This window comes from Trachemys scripta, chromosome 4 (assembly GCF_013100865.1).
Source record: "Trachemys scripta elegans isolate TJP31775 chromosome 4, CAS_Tse_1.0, whole genome shotgun sequence".
Lineage (NCBI taxonomy): Eukaryota > Metazoa > Chordata > Testudines > Emydidae > Trachemys > Trachemys scripta.
Window position 1 is genome coordinate 40028623 of NC_048301.1, and position 23330 is coordinate 40051952.

Below are 23330 nucleotides of genomic sequence, written 5' to 3' on the forward strand. Positions count from 1 at the left end.
ATGTTCCCGTGGCTGGGGGGCCGGAGGGGGAACTAGCTGTGTGTGAATGTGTGGGGTAAGAGTGGTGAGTCATCCAGGCAGGCGCCATCACCCCCACGGCAACGCATGCCTGACTCAACAGCAGCTGACCTTGAGCTGGACCACATCCGTCAGACGGGGGAGAGGTCGTGGAGAGAACAGAGCAGCGGTTGATTGGGTTTGTAAGGGACTAACAGCACAGAGTGACAAGTCATGCTCAGGGAAGGGGAAAACTAAAACTGGGGCTGGGGTGAAAGGGGTGGGTAGCCATGCACTTCTCCCCTGCAGGACTCCAACATGACACCCTATTTATTTTCCTGTGTGACAGTACAGTACAGCGCACATACATCACCAGCCACAAGATGTGAGTTCTCAGAATAGATTCCACAGCACCTGCTCCCTGAGCCGTTCAGGAGGGTTTGTAGCATTACCTCCATGTTACATGTGGGGAAACTGAGGAAAGGAAAGCACTTGCCCAGAATGACACAGTGACTCCATAGCAGAGCTGGGAACAGAACCCAGAAAAATCCTGGCTTCCAGACCCTTGCTCTCACCATTAGTTTCCATTCCCTCTCAGAGCTGGGAATAGTACCCAGGAGTCCTGGCTCACAGTCCCCTGCAACTAGATCATTCTCCCCTTAGAGAAAATTCCTGTCGATTTCACAGGCATTAAACCAATAGGATTTTGTACAAACTACTGAAAACCCTATTGGATTCCATAAGGAATGATTTCCTCTCTAGGGGGTTTGAACCATCCTGGAGAATTCTAAGGCAGGGATGCATTTCTCTTAAATGCCATAGGATGGTTTAAAAGGGGTAGGGGCTAGAAAAAGTTCTCCTTTCCTATTCAAGTCTACAGGATGTTTCCATAATGGTACTTCCCAGAGCTGGGAACAGAGAGACTCCCAGGCCACCTGCCCTGCCCACTAGATCATACTCCCACCTCTCTCATTGCTAAAATAGAACTCAGAAGTCCTGACTCCCAGAGCCCCTGCTCTCCCCTCCCTCTCTTCTATAGAGAAGCTTATGCTCTGACAGCCAAGGCCGGCACCATGCGTTACAAGAAAAGCGTCTCAATAGCCTTTGTGGAGTACGGACAGGAATGGTCAGGAAGGCAAGTGTGCTGCGGAGAATGGAGGCGAGCAATAATTGCCCAGGCTTCTCCCACCAGTTCCTGTCAGTACGGAGAATGGTGCATCCGGCTCAGGAAAGCAATGACCCAGTTCCCCAGCCGGGACCCCTTCAGCCGCAGGAAGAGTTCATATAAGTTGATCTGCCACAGGCTCAGAGCTTCTAAGAGAGAGATCTTGGCCTTTCTGTACAGGGAGTGAGACTTGCTCCTCTGATACCTGGGCAAGGGAGAGAAACAGCTGCATTAATCTCCCAGGACACAGCCCAGCAGCAGGGTAAATCTTGGATCTTAGATCTTGAAGACCAGGAGTCCCCCTACCCCCCACCCTCAGGTGCCAATTATCAGCCAGGATCCCCACCTCTGAGGGATCCCAGTTGGCTGGTAGGTCAGGGTTTCCTGGATTAAATGTTTCCCAGAGAGGAACGGTCCCTCCCAGCAAAAATGGGAGAGAGGAGAAAGGCTGTGCAAGTGCAATGAGCTTGAGATCAGGAGTTCAGAACTCCAGGTTTCTGTTTCCACAGCTGGTGCTGACTTGTCTTGGCCTTCCCTGTTCTATGCCTCAATCTACCCATCTGGACAGTGGGGCGATAGCACTTCCCTTCCCCCCTCCCAGGGACATTATTCCATTAGTCAGAGTGTTTGACATTGCAGGGGGCTATCCAGGTGCTAACTATAATTATCAATAATAATAGTTAATGATAAGCACTCACCACATGGTTTGTGTTTATGTAATCAGATCCCTAAACAACACAACATTCGACTGGTCCTTATAGAGAACCATCACTGCTAACACTGCACTGCTCCAGGACCTCTCATCTAAGGCTCTCAACAGTGCTGGGGAACATGCAGCACTGAGAAGTTAAGCAATTTGCCTGAAGTCACACAATAGGTCAGTGGCAGGGCCAGGAATAGAACTGGGCACTCCTGACTCTCCTGGCTCTTGTAAACATAGTACTGGGCCCCTCTCCAGTAACACAAGTTAATGGAGCCTCACGATGCCCTCATGAGGCAGACACAGAATTGTTATCCCTACTGGGCAGATGAGGAAACTGAGGCACAGAAAAATGAGGTGACTGGCCGCCAATCAAAGAGCAAGTCAAAGTCAGAACCAGGGATAGAACCCAGGAGCCACACCCCCTAACCACAAGGCCATGCTGTGAGACAGGCAGCTGTGAAGTTTGGGTTCTTTTTCCATCAGCTGTTTCTGGTGGGGACATTAATCAGATCTGGGGGAAATTATGATCCCAGAATCAAAAATTTAGTACAAAATCCCCACTGTTCCCAGCTCCCACCCTGTTCCCAGTTCTGTCTGGCTCCAAGTTCCTGCTGAGAGCTCATTCCCTATGGAGACCCGGGGGTGGGGGGTGGGGTAGGATGGGGGAGAAAGAAGATGAGATTGAGAAAGAAAAAAGGGGGCGGGGCCTTGACAGACATGCTAATGAGGGGAAAGGTTCAGGTAAGACAGGGCAGTTTTAGAAGTTCCAGAGCCGCCATCTCTGCAGACTCTGACTAGGGGACAAGAGACAGGAGGAGCCCAGTGGGGGTTGGGGCTCCTGTCTCAGAGACACAGGGACTCACGTGGAGACGGCTCTAATGCAGCAGCGAGACATGTTGAGGAAGGAGCTGGCACTGGCCCGTGTGTGTAGGGCTGACTCAATCCCCCTTAGCAGATCATTGGTCTTCAGCAGCAGCAGCATCTGGCGGGGCACATTGTTGAGGAGCTGGTTGATCTGAGGTAGGTAAGCAGCAGCATTGGTCCGGATCTCCACGTCCTGAGCACCATCAGAGCAGAGGGGAATGGTGGGGAGAGAGGAGAGAGATGTTAACAGAGGCCTCGGAGTCTACGTCCTGCTGCTTCTGCAGGGCAGACTGGAGGAAGCGGCTGCTGAGGAGATTGCGTCTCTGTTCCAGCAGCTAATGGGCCCTGTCTGCATAGGTGACTGGGGCAGAGCAAACAGAACAGGTGGGGAGCCAATCTCACCCACGAGAGCCTGACTGAGTCTGTCCTGACTGACTTCGCAATTCACTCCCATTTGCTGCCTTCAAGCAGCTTCCCAGCCTGCAGCTGGCTGGAGCTCCCGGGTCAGCCATAGGGGGTTGCTCAGTGACTCTGTGCCCCAGCAGCTGGGCAAGTTGCTGCTGCAGGGTTCTCAATGCTCTATTCCCCACTCCCACCCCCATCTGCACAGCGAGTCACATCGTGATACGGAGATTTCCCCATACGGGGTTAGGAGCCTTTCAGAGTCAAAGGCCTTGGCTACACTTGCGAGTTACAGCGCTGTAAAGCCTCCCCCAGTGCTGTAACTCACTCCCCATCCACACTGGCAGGGCACTTGGAGCGCTGTATCTCCCTGGGTACACTGCTGCAGGTACTCCACATCTCCGAGAGGAATAACAGCTGCAGCGGAGTGGCTACAACTCACGGGTGTGAGCGCTGTGCTGATCACCTTGTCAAGTGGCCAATCCTCTCCATTGTTGTGACCGGCTGCAGGAATGCGGAAGTGCCGGTTTCAAAGTTCATACCACAGAGAAAAGCAAACAGTTTGCAGCTTGCTTTGAGTGAGTGAATGAACAAGCAGGGGGCTGGGAGTTCGGAACTTGCAAAATAGAGTGCTGACACGCTCCAAAAAGCACTCTCTCTCCCCCAACACTCCCTGTCACAATCCACCCCACCCCCCGTTTTGAAAAGCACGTTGCAGCCACATGAATTCTGGGATAGCTGCCCATAATGCACTGCTCCCAACACAGCTGCAAATGTTGCAAGTGTGGCCACGTCACTGCGGTGGCAGTTGTCAGTGTGGACAGACTGCAGTGCTTTTCCCTACTCAGCTGTACGAATACAGGTTTACCTCACAGCGCTGTACAGCTGCAAGTGTAGCCAAGGCCAAAGGGACTTGCTACCATCAGAAGTGTCTCTCCTCTTGGACCCTAGAGCACCCAGGCCTGTATATAGTTCATCATGGCCGTTCATCATGGCCCCTGCTGACTTCAACCCAAGCTTCACCACACCTGCCCCCAGCCGAAAACACTGCCTGCAGCGGGAGAATGCTGCAGGCACCAAGCAGGACTTAACTGGGTGTTTGGGGAAGATTCCCCACACCTGCAAAATATGTCAGGTGGCCGCCCAGCCCAGGCATTTTACTTTTCTGCTCTAGCTAGGAATTTGTGATGTACTGGCTAAGTAATAACAGGGTTCTGAATTATGCTGGTCAGGAATTTTTCAATGGACCTTTTTCTTTTTTTTCCACAGGAAAGGGCCAGTTTCCACTAACTTGAGTTGAGACAGGTTCTCGCGTCTGGGAGGGACTCTCTGGGCAGAGAGAGAGAGACAACCCCACCCCAGGAGAGCCACACGCCTGGGGCTTAGAGCACTCACCTTGGAGGCAGGAGAGCTGGGTTCCAGTCAGAAAGAGCAGGAATTGGAAATTGGGTTTCCCACATCTCCAATGAGTGCCCTAACCACTGGGCAATTGGCTGCTGTTCTCTGCGTGTGCCTTTTTCACTACAGGGCTCTGTCTCAATGCGGAACAGGAAGAAGTTTTGAATTCTTTTTGCAGTACAGGAAAACTGAGTCCTGTCTGGCTCTAGTACTGAACAGATTGTGCCCATCGCCTGGCATGAGAAAAGGGCTCCCAGTGTTCCTGACTCCAGCCCAAACACCCTGCCCAAGAGGCGACTGTCCCTGATGTCCCTGAGGAACGTCCTGGGAAAGAGAAGCCTTGCGATGAATCCTGGTGTTCGCCTACAGCCAAACTCTTTGGGGGAGTTCTGAGCTACCAGAGATGGGATCTCCCTCCAAAAACAAACCAACCCCATAACAGGGATCAACCCCATCTGAATATTCCCTCCTTGGAAAAGCGGGGCCTAGACTGAGATAGCAGGGTGAGCCTAGAGGTGCACTGGCAGAGATGCATGTGTGGGAGCTTAGGACTGGAGTTGCAGGAGGTGCTGCAGATCAGAAATGAGATGCATGTCTAAGCCGTTGGGGGTGAAGCTTGTCCACTGCCTGCCCACACTCTCCTGGCTCTTGCTAGAGCTGTCAGTCCTACTCAACAAGAATCCCAATGAATCTAGGGCGGTGTAATGGATCATCACACACATGGACTTTCCCTGCATCCTCCAGCAGCTGTGGCATGAACCAGAAGATCTAGAAAAAGGTCAGTGGAGCATTTGAAGGGTTCAGAATCCAGAATGTCACATGCAGAATGCACCAGAAACAGATTCTTATATAGAATCAGGGTTATGGTTGGAGGGGGGAAGGGGAAACGGACAGTTATAAAAGAATTTCTCCTCCACAGTGGGTTTGACTGGGGCTGTATATTTTCCCTGTACTGGCTTTGAGACCCTTCTATCGTGCACATAAGACTTGCAGAACCATAATAGGCCTATGGTTCACATAAGTCTGGTGTGCACCTCCAACAGATCAGACCAGTTGTGTACTTCATCCAGTACCCTATCTGCTGCTGCTTTGTTCAGACAATGATCCATCTAATCTGGTGTCCTGTCTCTGACAGTGACCAATGCCAAATACTTCAGAAGGCAGCTTAATAACTCTCAGTGCACCTAAATGTTTAACATTGTCCTCTGGGGTGAAATTCCTTCCTGACCCCAACTTATGCCCTGAAGCATAAGGTTCCTCATCAATTTATCCCAGCTACCATCACTGAAGAGGATATTCCCCCTTATACAAGATATCTAATCCTTTTTTGTTTGTTTGTTATTCTTAACATCTTTGCCTCATAGATTCATAGATTCTAGGACTGGAAGGGACCTTGAGAGGTCATAGAGTTCAGTCCCCTGCCCTCATGGCAGGACCAAATACTGTCTAGACCATCCTGGATAGACATTTATCTAACCTACTCTTAAATACTTCCAGAGATGGAGATTCCACAACCTCCCTAGGCAGTTTATTCCAGTGTTTAACCATCCCGACAGTTAGGAACTTTTTCCTAATGTCCAACCTAAACCTCCCTTGCTGCAATTTAAGCCCATTGTTCTTGTTCTATCCTTAGAGGCTAAGATGAACAAGTTTTCTCCCTCCTCCTTATGATACCCTTTTAAATACCTGAAAACTGCTATCATGTCCCCTCTCAGTCTTCTCTTTTCCAAACTAAACAAACCTAATTATTTCAGCCTTCCTTCATAGGTCATGTTCTCTAGATCTTTAATCATTCTTGTTGCTCTTCTCTGGACCCTCTCCAATTTCTCCACATCTTTCTTGAAATGCGGCGCCCAGAACTGGACACAATACTCCAGTTGAGGCCTAACCAGCACAGAGTAGAGCGGAAGAATGACTTCTCGTGTCTTGCTCACTACACACCTGTTAATGCATCCCAGAATCATGTTTGCTTTTTTTGCAACAGCATCACACTGTTGACTCATATTTAGCTTGTGGTCCACTATAACCCGTAGATCCCTTTCTGCCATACTCCTTCCTAGACAATCTCTTCCCATTCTGTATGTGTGAAACTGATTGTTCCTTCCTAAGTGGAGCACTTTGCATTTGTCTTTATTAAACTTCATCCTGTTTACCTCAGACCATTTCTCCAATATGTCCAGATAATTTTGAATTATGACCCTATCTTCCAAAGCAGTTGCAATCCCTCCCAGTTTGGTATCATCTGCAAACTTAATAAGCGTACTTTCTATGCCAATATCTAAGTCATTGATGAAGATATTGAACAGAGCCGGTCCCAAAACAGACCCCTGCGGAACCTCACTTGTATACTTTTCCAGCAGGATTGGGAACCATTAATAACTACTCTCTGAGTACGGTTATCCAGACAGTTATGCACCCATCTTATAGTAGCCCCATCTAAGTTGTATTTGCCTAGTTTATATTATGTAGCAAGTAGTTCCACAGGTTAACTATACTGCAAAAAAAACCTTCCTTTTAGGCTTAATGTTACTGGATAATTTGAAACATATTCAATAAGGGCATGTGCTTATGACAGTTGACAATCTGTAGGACTCAACACCTCATGAGATGGCAGTTCCAGAGAGAGCAGAAATTCAAAGATCACATAATTGTGTTTGAGATTATTACAGTTGTATTTTTAACTTTTGCTTCCAGGAAAATCTGGGGATTTGAGCATGGACCGGGATATTCATTGGGTTTCCTAGCAACAAGTTAAAATGGCAAGTGGAATCTTGAACCTCGAAATGGGGTAATGTCATCCCTTCAGAGCCTGGATAGAAACATGGATGTTTTGGGGCATGGTGGTGAGCAATTCCTACATTTGATTTGGTGGAACTGTGGGCATAGGCGCCAACTTCGTGGGTGCTCCAGGACTGGAGCGCCCATGGAAAAAAATTTGTGGGTGCTTAGCACCCACTGGCAGCCAGCTCCCCGCTTCTCCCCCAGCACCTCCCACCTTCCGGTGGCCCTCTGATCAACTCCTCCCCCTCCTTGCCAGCACCTCCGGCCCACTGGAGGGGGAGAAGCGGGGACGTAGCGTGCTCGGGGGAGGAGGTTGGACTGGGTAGGAAGAGGCGGGGCGGGGCGGAGCAGGGGTGGGAAGAGGCAGGGCTGGGGTGGGGCCTTGGGGGAAGGGGTGAAGTGTGACAAGGCCTGGGGCTGAGCAGGGGTTGAGTACCGCTGCTCGATGGAAGAAGCCGGTGTGGGAATGGGCACACATTTCACAGGATAAGTACTATTCATTCTCCCTTCCCCCAGCATGCTTACTACATTGTCAATCCCACACAGATCACAATTAAATAAGTCTGATACATCTCAGTCTAGTGCTAAGTAAGGGTATTTGTCCCCATCACAAAACAACCACATTATGTCATCAAGCTGGTGTTTTCTGACAAGGACAAAGTCTGGAATAGCAGATGGTGCACAAGATAAGGCCTCTGGTGTGCCAGCAGATCTGGAGAAGCAGAGGGTGCTGCAAGACAGGATTTAGAAGCATCATCAGAGCTGTGTGTTACATGGTACCTACCGCCACAATGTCTGGTTCTCGCTGCTGCTATTAACCTCTCAGTTTCACCCCAAAACCAAAAGAAAGGAGCTACCTTCCCCTTAAATGTAAACTCACCTGCCGATGCCAGAGGGGAGCTGTATGATATTTGTGACCCATCAGAGCAAACCTTAACTCTGGCCACAAAAATCAAGCACCAACCCACAAAGAGTGAGGAATATCCACCACATAATTTCACAACAGCCAATTTTAACCCTTCTTTATGAATTCTTACCTGCATATTACATCTGCACAGACACCATTTACCAAGCAATACAAAGCCAACTCATTTTGTCCTTTACCCCTGCCCTCCCCCCACACTTTGCCACTACAATAACACAAACTTCTTACACCCACATTAAAATAAGCCATGTGAGACATGCTTCCCCCCACAAACACTGGCCCACCTGTTACTGCCATACCCCTGCCTGCTTACCTCTACAAACAACATGGTTGCCCATTTGTTCATTAGTGTGATGAAGGTGGGTGCTGTGAGTGGTAGACAGATGTACATGAGTATAGAAGGACTCGTGACACATGGACAGTAGGATGAGGAAGAATTTAACTGGTGATTTTCTAGATTTTTCATGATTGGGTTGATGGGATTTGCACTTAAGCAACCTTGACTTACCTCCTGTACTAAACAACCTCTGTCATTTCCAAGGATTTTTGATGAGCATGCATCAGTGCTGATGGTCATTCACATGACTAGCAATTAACACTAATATGTATTATCCTCCCCCACTGAGCTCCGATGTCTCCTCTGCCCCTTACCCAGCTCGGTGTGCTCCCTGCACAGCTGCACTCAGGAAAATTTACAAAGGTTTCCTCTACCAGAGCTGGTAATTTATTTAACCAAGAAAATCTTATGGGAAATTTAACTGACCTGTGATGAGTGCGTGTGAGAGACGAGGAGACTAAATTCAGCAGTTAAAAGTGTATAGCAAAGGGATTCCAGGCCACCTTTAGTCCATCTCTCAATGCAGCCTCTCGATAGGCCTGCTAGGACAGCCATTAATATTAATGTCAATGAACTAGGTGATTATAATGGAGAAAGACACCACAGGAACACGGAGCGCAAACAGGCCGTACCTCATTGGCTGTGACCGGTGACCGGTCGATGCCCCTGTTGACAGAGTCCCAGGACCTGGCAGTGAGCATGCATGCGAAGAGTGGGTACAGGTCACCTGCCCCTAGCCGTCGGCTGTACTTCTGCACCCTCTTCATATCAGCCTTGATCAGGGACTGCCAGAGCCGGCAATAGTCCAAGCGGAACTTCTCTGTCAGGACCTGGGGAGAGAGGGCCATGTTCCCCAAAGGAAATCAATCAACAGCACCAGGGCAGGGAGGGGGAAAACCTATCCCAACCAGCAGGCGCCTTTAACCACCTCCGTGTCTGATATTTCAAGCTTCCAGGCATAAAATCCCATTGAAGGGTGGTAAGTACTATAGGAAAAATCCACAAGGGGGATCTGCAAGCCTGGGGTGCCTCTTTAATTCACCAGGGCTATGACTGGCTGGGTGAGATAGGAGGCTCTCAGCTCAATTCTGGCCTGAAGCACACAGGCATGAGTGACACCTCCTCAGAGACAGTGCACAGCATCAGCCTGATGGCTCCCAGCACCCTCCATACTCACATACCTGGTAGAGCCCATGGTCCAGCAATATAATGTGGGCCTTGCCAGTGGCTGGGCACTTCCTCACGAGCACGTTGCCCGGGTGCGGGTCACAGTGTACGAAGCCGTTCACAAAGATCATTTCACTGTACATCTTCCCCAGATTGCGAGAGATCTGAAAGGAGACAGGAGGCAGTCACAGTACGGGACGGGCTACCAACTACTCCACGGTCTATCAACTACAGGGAGAGGAGAGTCTGCCCGCATCATGTATGCCAGGGACGGATGACTACAGGGAGCAGTGAGGAGCCAGCTCCTGGCACATATCCTGGGGTCTGATGGCCTGGGGCATTCAGAAATATGGGAGTGTCCATCCACGGGGCAAACATGGAGGGGGTTGTGGGGACAGGTGTGAAGTGTTCGTCTATGGCATAACTGGAGGGAATTGGCACAAAGGCTGGCATCCATCTGGGTAGAAACAGGGGCACCCATTAGTGGAGAGGAAAGACACAGGGGCAGATAAGGGGGTATATGTTGGAGCAGCCATGGTGAAGGTGTCTGACTGGGGCATCTGTCAGGGCAGAAGTGGGCATCAAGGGACAGATACAGGGGAGGAGCATCTGTCTGGGGATGGATGGGGCAGATCCAGGGTGCACATCTGAGGCAGACAGGGCAGTATCTGTCGCTCTGGGTGGGGTCTGCCTGGGAGAGACTGTGGCTGGTTTCTATAAAGGGAGTGTCTCCCTCCCTACATTGCTCAGTCCTCCTCCCACCCCCTCCTCAATCCAGTGCTAATCTGATTTATGATGTCTGGGAAGATGAAGCGACAGCAAGAGGCTGTTTAAATCATCCTGTCACGGCCATGTCCCCCCCATGCTGTGGCTGCCTTATCGCAGGGTGATTGTATCACAGTTCAAAGCCTCCTGGGAGTAAGTAAACAGCCCCCAAGCCCAGTGTCTCGCTGGGGCAGGAGCAGCGCCAGCCTCCACACCCCCCCCCCCCCCCCCCCGCCCCCCTCCCCCACCCCCACCCCCCCCCCCGCCCCCCCGCTGCTCCCCCGCCCCCCCCCCCCGGAAAGTTCCAAAGAACCCCCCAGCAGGGCACCAAACAGGCAATTAAAAGAAAATAATTATAAATGATTCCTACCGCTCCCCCTGCTCAATGCAGTGTAACCAGCATGCTAAACCCCCTCTCCGCAGGCAGCCTCACTGGAAGGGGAAAGGGATCCCAAAAAAGGAGCAACAGGGATTCAAATGCCAAACACCTCTGCGCAAATAAACATCACACAGTGCTTTGCAGGGATCACTTTGCCAACCACTGAAATGCATCCGCCTCTGGGATGGGACGAGGCAGCTGTCTGCCAGCCACACAGCTACGCTGTGCAGTGTTACATTAGGACAAGAAACAAAGATCCCCATATTTTGTTGACTCTGCAGGATGACATTGGAGGATCAGAATGCTACCCAAACTGGAATTTGGAATTCATTAAGACCCTAATTCCTATGGAAAGTGCCTGAATGACTCCCAGTGGTCAGGAATCGACAACATCTTCAGCAGCACAGCTCCCCTATCACCATGCTAAGGAAGTGGAGCCAGTACTGACCCCTAACTACACATGGGGGCATTATTACAAGTATTGATTGAAGGAAGAGAGCACCACCTGAATCACCAACACAACCCACAGCAACAACTAGGTGATACTTAGAGTGATCCAAGCACTGATCAAACCTGTTTAGCTTATAAAAGCTGGTGGGATCAAAGTACAACGTGCTGTGGTGTGTTAAAAGAGCCCGCTAATAACTGCACAAAGATCAGGGAAAGGCAGCACAGAAGGTCCTTCTTAATCTGTTAATTCATTTAGATGATAGGAAAGAACCTACACTGGGTTCACAGACCAGCTGGAATGGATCCGGCTTCACCTAGATTACAGAATCAGCTTTTCAATTCAGGATAGCTGGGTTCAAATTCTGTCTTGGGTCCAAAGTGAACTGAATTTCGCTATCTCAGACCAAACTTTGTAGATTTTGGAGGTTTGGAATAGCCAGGGTTACTGCAGGTCAGGATTGACAGGCATCGGCAAAGCTGTGCATGAGGGCCCAGAGCTGGAATAGTTGGGTAGCCCTATAGGTCAGGGCCCAGGGCTCAAATTCCCACCCAAGTGCTAGTACAATGCAGGGAGTGAGACAGAAAAAGGGTGTAAGTGAGAAGGGCAGGAGCCTCAACCAACTGCTGCCCTCATGTGAATTCCCATCCTGAACACCCATGTCCTATGCTCTGCCTTCCTCTTCAAGTGCTGTGAGGACCTACTATGTGAGTAGACTAGGATTCCATAAGGAGATCCCCTGACCCTCCTCCTGTCCCTGTAACTCTCACCTCTACCTTCTCCCCTCAGTGCAGCCCTGGGCAGCCAATGTGGCGCATCAGAGCCGTTCCCTGAGCCTGCTCTAGAGAAGCCTTTGCCCTGACAGAGTGTCAAGCTGGAGTGTGAGACCAGCTGAGCTGGCAACTGCATAGCACGTCACCCCTCTTCCTGCCCTGCACACTCAAGCACCTGGGCCTCAGGCCACCCAGCTAGTTGCATGGAGGCCTTGCTGCAGCTAGGCCCTAGAACTGGAATCTCCATGGGCTCTGGAGCAAGTGATAGGATGTATGTAATGTGTCTGTGTGCGTGCGCATGTGCGTCACGGGGAGCATGCGCTGCATGTCTGTGTGTGTGTTGTTCAATAAGCATACGTACATGACTGTGAGACTGTGACTATTAATGCAAACTACTTCCAGTGAATGTGGCTGGAATTTCAAAGGGAATTCACTTGTTTGGCCACAGTTGCCTCTTTTTTCCTCACTTTCCACTAACATCCCCATGACCAACCTTTACTGGCACGATCGATCATTCACAGAAAGGGAGTCCCAGAGCATCACAGTCTGTGCCGGGAGTGCTTGAACGCTCATCCACTCAGGGAACACAAATAACAGCATAGTATTTACCTGACCAATCACCACTATGCAACAGAGCCTGATTCTGGAATATTCATGATCAATTCACTGCATATAATTCTTTAAAAAATAAAACAAAAAACCACCACTTGGAAAATCAATTGGAGGAAGCTGCAACCTACCCCCTCAGACACTCCAGTGCTGCCGGCCCTGGCTAAGGTGTCCCACCCTTATCACTGCTGACCTTATCCCTTCCACACTGACCCAGCAGCTAGGTAAATAACAGGGAATAAAATGAGATTCACCTTGGAAGAAGGCAGCTAACAGATATGGGAAAATAGCCCCTGAGAATCTGCTACTCACTGGGAGGGAGAAATCTGGCAAGTAGCGAGGCTGAGAGAGTCCAACCATAGGGGTAATGGTGGACAACAAATTAGATAGGAGTTTGCCGTGATCTATGGAAGCACAGCCCAGGCATGGCATCATGACACAGAGAGGTCACAGCATCCAGCATAGTGAGACCCCAATCAGCACCAGGGTCTTTAGATGTTGCTGTGATACAATAATACAATAATAAATAATAATAATGTGGCCATGCCTGGAATCCTGCATTCACTTCTGGACACCTTATTAACCGAAAGATGTAGACAAACTGGAAGGAGTTCAGAGAACAGCAGGGTAAATGATTAGGGGGCAGGAGGGATACACTTTGGAGGAAAGATTAACAGAGCTAACGATGTCTAGCTTGGCTAAGGGATGAAAGAGAAGGGATACGATAACAGTCTACAAACATCTGATGGGTGTGAACACTGAGGAGGGAGAAGAGCTACTGAGGCCAGGTCTACCCTAGCGAGCTTACAGCGGCACAGCTGTACCAATGCAGCTGCACTGCTGTAAGATCTCTCGTGTAGCCACTCTATGCCGACGGGAGAGATTTTTCCCATTGACATAATTAAACCACCCCCAACGAGCGGCAGTAACTATGTCGGCGGGTGAAGCTCTCCTGCCGATATAACACTGCCCACACCGGCGCTTCTCTTGGTGTAACTTATGGCGATCCGGAGGCTATTTTCCTCACACCCCCAGGCGACATAAGTTATACCGACAAAAGTCGTACTGTAGGCAGAGCCTCAGGGGGAACAAGGGGTGTAACTAGGAGGAATGGGGTGTAATTAAGAAAGGGTCTAGTCTGGATAAATATAAGGGGAAAATTCACATGCTTGTCAGCAGAGGGAGCTAGGTCTGATAAATCAGAAGGGTGCAAGATTTGCCCCTATCCCAATGGCTTTGCCCTGTGCTGTTCAAGAGACATTTGCAGGATGTGTTACTGAATAAATCCAATTCAATTCAGGTGCCCATGTTGCATTGGAACATGCTGGCAGTAGCCAACAAGTGGTATCGTAGCATCACCACGGCACAACACAAACAGCACGATGCCACCACAATAATATGTGACATCACTACAGCCCCATGCTGTGCAAAGAACACAGTTTCAACAAGACCTTGCCACTTCACAGGGGAGAGGGGTGAGTCACTGGGAAGAGTCCAGCTGAAGAGATCAGCAGATAGGAGGTGGAGAAGGGGAAGGAACCAGATCTGTAGAGCCTGCTGTTAAGCGCATCATGGAGGAACATGCTGTTGCAGGCTGTGACACACTCTAGCAATATATACATGCCAGACTTTGACTTTTACCCCCTTGCATTTGCTAAGTTTATGAACTTCTCTCAGCATATATGATATGGCAATGACCCTAGAACACATGAGCAAACACACAATAACAAATCACCATTCCTAGAAGTCCCGAGCTACCTTACAACAACAGCTGGGCACAGCCTTCCAAGGGGAGCGGCGGGAGGTAAAAGATATATCTGGCTTCAAGATTAAGCTTGATAAGTTTATGGGGGGGATGGTATGATGGGATAGCCTAATTTTGGCAATTAATTGATCTTTGACTATTATCAGTAAATATGCCCAATGGCCTGTGATGGGATGTTAGATGGGGTGGGATCTGAGTTACTACAGAGAATTCTTTCCTGGGCGTCTGGCTGGTGAGTCTTGCCCACATGCTCAGGGTTTAGCTGATTGCCATATTTGGGGTCGGGAAGGAATTTTCCTCCAGGGCAGATTGGCAGAGGCCCTGGGGGTTTGTCACCTTCCTCTGCAGCATGGGGCACGGGTCACTTGCTGGAGGATTCTCTGCACCTTAAAGTCTTTAAACCACGATTTGAGGACTTCAGTAACTCAGACATAGGTTACAGGTTTGATACAGGAGTGAGTGGGTGAGAGTCTGTGGCCTGCGTTGTGTAGGAGGTCAGACTAGACAATCATAATGGTCCCTTCTGACCTTAAAGTCTATGATTCTATGAGTCATGTGCAACCCTGCAATAACAAGCCAGTGTGTCCGGCTGAGCCTTCATCAGAAAAAAACCCTATAAAAACAAAACATTGCATAGCCCATCCTAAGTGAGGTTCCTGGAATAGCATACCATTGTGCACAGTCTAATGTTCGTAAGAAACCTGTCGATATAAAACAGCATGTGCACTCTGAGTTTCAGAGCAACTCTACATTAGCAAGCCAGCTTGCACAGTTGCATTGCTCATGTGTCGCCCTACAGTAACACTGGGGGAAATCAACAAGATCCAGAGAATCAGATTACTTTCACTCTCCCTGTCTTGGGAATCAGCTGAAGATTCAAGTGAGCGCTGATTCTTACTGCATCCTTCCATCCTGCCGTGACTTGAGTACAGATCCGGACATGCTTATAGAACCTGTGATGTGTGCATTGGTGAGCTGAACTCATTGCTGCCACAGAAGGATCCCGGGGGTGCTGGCTGATAGGGCAGTGTCCTTTCCTATCTCTCCTCCATTTGTTCCTGTCTCTTTAGATCAGGAGCGGATACTAGCTGTTTGCCCTAATTCATCTGTAATATTTGCTAATTATTTTAAGAGATGGCGACACTAACTTCTATTGATCTCATTAAAAGTAAAGGTCGTTGTGCGGCTCATTTCTCAGGGCTCAATATTACCTCCTCAGGCCAAAAGAATAGCATCGATTCTGGAACCTTAATCGAAGGTTAATTGGATTTGTGAGTGTGTTGCTTTTTTGGTCATTTTTTAAAAAAATCCTGCCATTGCAGAGACCCAGTTAAACGGGTGTGAAATTAGGGAAGGGCATTGGAGACGTAAAGCCCTCATCTTGGCTCTGAAATGGTCCTCAGTGAGGGTTTGGAATGAGAGGCCATAGGTCTTGAGCTTTCCTCTCCAATATTGAACTGTTAAAATCAAGACACAGCATCTTTGTGTAGTACAACATTATCATTGCACACTGTGTCACGCTGAGATAACATTTAGGGAAGAAGGACGCAGTTAAGATATAGATGTATTCAGGACTCCTGGGTTCTATTCCCAGCTCTGCCTCACTGTGTGGTTGTGAGAAAATCATTTTCCCTCTCCGTGCCTCAGTTTCCCCATCAGAATAATGGGGAGAATGATATTAATCACCTCCCCGGGGAGTTGCAAGATTAAACTTATTAGAATCTGCAAAGTGCTATGGAGGGGATAGGGAAGGGCATAGAAGTGTTATTTATTTATTGTATACATTTGTGTTGTAACTTTGTAACATCTGAAATGGAGTCAGGGCTCGCTTTCCCCTATATGGAAAGTGAGTATATGGAGTATATTTCTTTGGATTTAATGTAAAATGCATCTCCAAGACTCCTTGGGAACTGATTGATGTTGATGCTTGAGACTGACTTACAGTCTGAACAGCCCTCATCTCTGTTTTAACCATTTGCTGCGTGTTTTTGTACTACTCGGGAGCCTGTATTGCCAGTAGCAGCTCTCTCGATCTCTCCTTACTAGTGTCTGGCACTTTTTGCACTAAGCTTTTAACGGGGGCAAATTAAAACGATCTCTAAGGAAACTGCTCCCCAAACTGAAGGGTGAGATATAAGAGCAAGAGCAGCTGATCTCTTCAGCATTCTTTTCTATGCTCCCTTTCTGCAAACACTCCAGCATTATAAGCACAAATGCTCGAGAAATGAGAGGTTCCAGCTTTGGTATACACAACGGAGGGCTCCACTTCTATGCAGGGGGCTAGCCAAGTGCACCACAGAAATCCAACTTGCATATAAGCGATGCATAGGCCTTACATTGGTACTGTGTACAGTGAGGTATCCCACCTCAAGAGAACATTTCACAGTACGTATTTCTCAGCACTCAGAAGAGTGCCAGACACTTTACAAAACAAAGAGGAAGACCCGGTCCCACCCCTGAAGAGCTTACCATTTCAGATGGTTCAGTGAGTGGAGATAGCAAACAGCAAGAAGGGGATGCAGCGGCAAAGAACAAGGATTATAGCAACAGGTGCCTGCAGTTACTCAGCTTAGGTCCCTTGGTGGTTTGATTTTACTTTTGATTAATATAAAATATATCGACTGAATGTTATTTGTAACATTCACAGTCTCCAGGCAGGAGGCACACGGTACCATTTCTGTTCCCTGACTGGATGGCTTGTGTAACTAATTGACACAGCACAAACTACAAGTTGTGAATCTCTCAGTGGAATCTACAATTGGACAGTTGAGCTGTGCTAGTTAGATACACCAGCTACAGCTCAACCTGTGAGCTGTCTGTTCATTTACAACATGCACAGCTTGCACAATCTGCCGACCAAGGGCTCTCTGGGTGAGACAGGTGACAGAACCTCCGTTGGGATAAACAGGAGAAGCCCGAACAGAAAGGTTCGGATAAGAAGGACTGTGAGTTTTATGGGGACAAGTCTCTTTAAGTGAGTCAATTCATGTTTGAGTGGGTTCAGCATGGTGGCACTTGTTCCATCAGGGAAGGGGTTCTTTAGAAGGATGTACTCTGAACAGCCTCATTCTTCTTTACTTTCCTGCAGCAAACATGCCATAAGTTCCTGGATCCCTGTTTGCTCTCCCCCGTCCTGGCCCACAAATGCTCTGATCTCCTGAAACAGAGAGAGTCCATTTCCAAAAAGATCCAGGTCTTATCCCCACACACCCTTCCTTGCCTCTAGATTACAGCCAACTAATTTCTCTGAGACCCACGCTCCCCTCCCACCGTTAATATCCCAGCTGCGTTCTCCTCCTCGGCTGTGCTTGCACATGAATAGGTAACTGTTCCACAGGCAGATATTTCAGTGTTTGCACTTGTCTTTAGAAATCAAAGCCTTCTCTGATTAAATGCCATTACAGTCCAGCGCTCGGACGGCTCCAGAGAGATTAATGTGCTTTTGGGCAGCTTTAATGATAATCCCGCTACAGACGGCATTAAGTAAATGTCAGTAACCTGGTTTGAAGGGAGCTTTCACCTCAGGGATCCTTTCCATTTAGAGGAGAGAGGCTCAGCTTGCTCTTCAAGTCTGCGTTACTGCATGAGAGAAATCCTGCTTGCTGAGGACTCCTCTCCCCCCACCCAGTTAAAAACGGTAGGGAAGAAGCATGCCTGAGAGAGAGATTTTACCCGCAGCTCCGTACTGTTGTTTTGTTGACAATTAATAAAAGAGTTAATCGTTTTTTTAAAACTGCACGTGTGTAAGTGAGCAGCTAAGTGGTGTCTACAGGAACCGAGACAGCCTGCGTAAATACCCCATCCAAGCACAGAGCTGCAGTAACTGCACAGACTGACCAGGCAGACAATAGCCCAAGGGTTTTTGCACCCCGCAGAAGCAGACCTTTTTTAAAACCAACCACTGGAAACATTACGACAATATCTTTGGGGCTGGCACAAGCCAGCATGCTGGGAGGTTTCATCTCAACATGGCACCAGCGCACTGAGATGTGGTAACGCAGCTTTCCCAATGGCGTAAATACGATAGCTGGAATAAGAGCCAGCTCGAATTTCCAACAAGGCTCCGAATGAACCCCTCCATACCACTGAAAGCTTTTGTGAATTGGAAAACGTGCAGTTAGCTTAGTCTTTACATTATTCTGTCACATCCGGACACCAAAATGCCCCAGAGAAAGACTATGCTTGTGGAGATTCCAGTCTGATCGGGAGCAGGAAACCCTAGAAAGCTGACAAGAATGCCTGCTCCACTCCCCTCCCCAGGGCTTTCCCAGACAACTTTGCAGCCCCAAGCTGCTCCTATTTCTAATGGGTCAAAACCAAACTCCAGATCCAAACTCCTCAAGACTTGGGGAATGTTACGATCTAGATCAGAATGCTGTGGATCAGACTCATCTCTGCTTCTGACATTCTCCTATCACCAGGCTTTGTGCAAGGACTTTATCTCAGGGGGAAGAGAGCTGCATAAGACATCTCCTCAAAGGAAGGGAGAAGGCACCTCTGAATGACTGGCTAGGCCTTGTCTGGGAGCAGGCCAAAATCCAGCTAGTAGTTGGTCACATCTTTCTAAAGGTTACCCCTACTTGTGGCATGACAATCTCCACCTCCAAAATGTCAATAGAGCTCCTTGTTGACTCACTCTTCTGCAGCAGGAGCTCTTCTATGCTGGCCAGACCCTGAGAATACAAGATATGGGGACTCCAGCAGCAGGCAGGGAGGGAGAGGGTTGACCCCAGACTTTCAGAAAAGTCACCAAGTGGCTGCCTCAGGGGGTTGGGCATGAAATATAGACCCTTGTTCTTCTAGGTTACCAATTCCAGTGCAGCCTCAGGGCAAAGGCAAGGAGCAGGGTGGATCAGAAGGGTCAAGGGATAATAGGATATGGAGCTGTCCACTCTCTCTCTGTCTATTGTGTTTTTAAAGTACCTTTCACTACTGTTTTTAAGTGCCAGACCTCTAGGTTGCCAGTTTGCCAGTTCAAGTCAGGCATTGGCTCTCTAAGTTACTAGCCTCAGCAGTGAGGCCAAACACTGAACTGGTCATGGAACGTGAACTCCCTGCTCCTCCCTAGGAGTTGCTTCAGAGCAGTGGAAGCCGCTTTCCCTCCTGCTACCCATGCTGCACTTGTCCAAGGGGGGCAAAGAGGCCTTCAATCTAGGATGTCAATTTGGCACCACTCACCAGCATTGAGCTCACTCTGAAAGGAGTTTCTCTCACAGAGCAGCTTGGGAGCTGAGGAACAGGCACCCACCACAGAGATCAGCCCAACAGGCAAGGCTGGATCTCAGGGTTAACCATGCTGAGATGTTTCCTAATTATGTTTCCGTGACTAGAGCTGGCTGCTCCTGTCTGGAACAAACTGTTGGCCTAGCCTGATTATGTGGTTGATCAAAGCAAGGCTGCAAAGTCCCCACTGGGTTAAGGTGAATGGAGGTGGGTGGGGGATCGGCTGGGGACCAGGCTCTGTTAGTCTCCCTTGATTGCAAAGTCAGTGAACCGTCAGCACCTTGTGAATCACACTGGGACGGCTCTTCACAGACCAGACGTATCACAGAGCTAGTCACAGATGCATTTAGCTTGGTAAACACAAGACAACTTCCCTGTAGCAAAGCCTACACAAGAAAGGCAATGTGTGTGCTGTGCCCACTGCTGATGAGACATCCCCATGCTGTAGGGTTGGGATACAGGCCTCAACCAGCCTGTGATGGGGCACGTACCCCACACAGGCCCAGAAGGGGTTAACGTGGGCATGAGAGGCCAATTAACATATCTGGCAGCACTTGCAAGAGAGAGGGACAGAGACAGCTAGGTTGAACTGATAATGAAGGCCAGCTGGGGAGGGGCTGAGTGGTGATTATAAAGCCGAGAAGTTTGTAATAGAAAGGGGCTGCCAGGAGAGGGTCTCCACTCACTCTTGGGGGGATAGAAGAAGTAAGAAGCCATCCAGGGAGGCAGCAAGAAGTCTGAGAGAGTAGACCTTGCTGTCAACTACCGGGTTTCTTGGCAGGAACCAAGAGTAGAGGGAACCCCCCAGAGAGTAAGGACCACAGAGCCCAGAGACAGAGGGAATACATACTATAAGGGTATTGGACTATAGTTTGATTGGACTCTGTTATCCTGGAAGGGGTGGACTAAACCACTACCTGGCTGGAAGGCCAAGCTGCAGGAAGAGAGACCAACTCACCGATGGAGCGACCGTTGGCAGTGGGTGCCATAGGAGAGACAGCCGCTATACCATGCCTGGCCAAAAGGAGATGCACCTGTGGTGAGTGAACCCCGTGACACAGCCTAGGGATGCAAACGTGCATGGCAAGACTAAGGGCCTGAACTGCAACTCCCACAGGGGAGCCCTGTGCTTGGGAGCAAGTGCTATTAGAGAGGCTCCACTGTCTCAGCCAGTTGCATGTGCCATGCAAAGAACCTGTGTGTAAGTGAGTGAGAGACTACGCCGTCAGCTGCCAGGGTGAGCTAGGTGAGGAAGCTCTCTGAATAAAAATGGGGGCCTGACCAGCATTTTGCAGGGAAAATACAAAGTACTCTGCACTTGCCCTTGGCTTGTCCGACATGACAAGAAGCCTAGGGCTGGGAGGGGCGTGCCTCCTCTCCAATTCAGCATCAAGGTTACCTTGTTTTGTTCCTCGCACTTTCCCAACTGAACTCCCCAGCAGACATGTTTCAGAAGGCAGCTGCCTCCCTTTATTGGGCAAGAGACTGTTGCCTCTCATTGGCTCAGCTCGCTATAATGTAAAGGAATAGGTGAAATGCAGATCAGCTGGGAGGGGTAGGGAGACACTAGTCCTGGTCCCCACCTGCCCAATGTTTCCCTGACAACTCTGTGTGCCTAGGTAGTCAGGGAGGTGTCTGATGCCTTCTGGGGACAGTTGAGGGAACACAGACAACTTGCTAGCCTGGAAGGGGCTCACACACACATAGTTCTCTTCCCCCAGCTGTTCTTTGGAACATCCTTAATTGACGGTGAGTGAACTCTGCCACGGATAAAAAGGGAGGGGAGGGATGAGGCGTCCAGATTTCAGAGCCGAGCGGAGGGACAGATTAAGTACAATTGATTTTATGCTGTAGCTCTTTGATAGCTAGTCAACCAAGTGGTGCTTTGAGGCTCATCAATAGCGCACAGGGGAAAAGGCTGGCAGCACTGACTCAATCAACACTCACAGATTGGGAAGGGAGGGTTGAAACATCGTTCAATGGCTCAAAAACCTTCCCCCAGGCCTGTTCTCAGCCCTTTCAGGAGGTAATATCTTGCTTTCCTCCAGTCCCTTTCATGTCAAGGAACCCAAAATGCTTTATCAACTTCATGCTATACACAGAAAACACTTCACCCATCACTGAAATGCTGCCACCTCTGGGATGAAACATGGCAACTGTTTAATAGTGTATAGCAACATTATACAACTGTTTAGGACAGGAAGTGAAGAGGAAAACTGTACTCAGTTTCAACCACAGAGGGAACTAGAGAAGGAGATTTAGGGAAGCAGAATATAATGACCAATTGAAATCTGGGCAGCACACCAAGGTTAACACTGTGACTCTTGCAAACTCTTAATAACCATGATCTGCTATGACCTCGGTTGTATGGCTCTTTCAAAAGATGCTATCTGAAGCCAAGCAGAGACCCTTAAAAATTATTAGGGATGTAAGCTAAATTCCAACAATGTTGCAACTTAAAGGCGAAAGTTCTACCAGCACCCCCACTTTAAAGAAGGTTAAAGTTCTGCCAAAATGCAGAAGAGAGAAGAGGAAGGATGCTGTGTCAGAAGGTGACCCTGTTTCCTAGGATAACATGAATTGCCATCATGGAACAAACCAACAGTCCACTTGTTATATGAGCAAGATACCCAGTGTCCTTTCTCCTACAACAAACCACAGCACAGGCTGCAGAGAAAGATGTGAACTCCCTTTAGTCAATCCATACAACTCTGCAATCCTACAGGGTAGATGGGTTGCAGGGAGGACCTTTCTGATCCCAGCAAGTGGTCATCTCTTATGCCCTGAAGCACAAGAATTGAGAGTTCTCTCTCAGATGTATCACTACAGATGCTGTTCTATTTATGTGCGTGTCATCCCTTTTTGGTCCTTCATGGACAATCAGTCTCAGTGATACCACGTCTAATAACATCACCATTTCTATCTCTATGCAACACCCTCAGTGTCCAACCTCAGAGATGGGTGACAATTTACCTCATTGACGTCGATGCTGTTCTTCTCCATATAGGCCCTGTCATTCACCTGCCCGCCTTCCACAAACTCCATGAGAAGGACGCGCCTGGTTGACAGCTCCCAGTAGATCCTAGGGACCTGGAATGGGATGATGGAGTGTTAGGCCAAATCATGGGACAGCAACAGCAAGGGAGTCATGCACCAGTGAGGAAAAGGGGAAGGAAGAAAGGAACTTTATAGTGGAGGTGAAAAGAACCCATGTTCTCTCCCTATTTGCAAGAAGGGATGCCACCACATCCACCCACATGTATGCTTTTCCTTGGTTACTTTAACTGCATTTAATCCTGGTGAAAAGCACTGGAGACCACAGGCCTCTCCCCACAGCACAATGGTCTCAGCAACTCCACCTCCTGTCCACATTTAAGGCCTGACTCTCCAAGGCACTGAGCACTTGTGACATCCACTGGTGTCCGTGGGTGTTGTTAGACGCTCAGCCCTTCTCAAGGTCAGGCTTCTAACTATTACCTGTTGCATGCATCTGAGTCACATTGTCGGTTCCTCCAGGCAAGAACCCTGGTTCGTATTTGTTGTGCACTGTGCACAGAGCTCTATAAATGATAAGTAATCATCACTGGTATCTCGAAGGTACCCTTTGGAACACCAGTGGACCCAGGCAG

At 49.0% G+C, this 23330-nt stretch overlaps 1 protein-coding gene across 3 annotated transcripts in view; it reads right to left on the minus strand.

The window, feature by feature from the left end:
• Window positions 1-309: 309 nt before the first annotated feature.
• ADCK1 (aarF domain containing kinase 1) overlaps window positions 310-23330 on the minus strand; it is a 125256-nt gene continuing 102235 nt past the window's right edge. For 2 of the 3 annotated variants that reach the window (XM_034769260.1, XM_034769262.1), the window contains 5 exons: window positions 22675-22791; window positions 9754-9903; window positions 9205-9402; window positions 2729-2922; window positions 310-1367 (listed from right to left, as the gene is read on the minus strand). In XM_034769260.1, coding sequence (XP_034625151.1) covers window positions 1196-1367; window positions 2729-2922; window positions 9205-9402; window positions 9754-9903; window positions 22675-22791 — 831 coding nt within the window. In that variant the 3' untranslated portion in view covers window positions 310-1195. Of the gene's footprint in view, window positions 1368-2728; window positions 2923-7846; window positions 8041-9204; window positions 9403-9753; window positions 9904-22674; window positions 22792-23330 lie in introns of those variants that run through there. The other variant, XM_034769261.1, reaches the window with a different exon arrangement.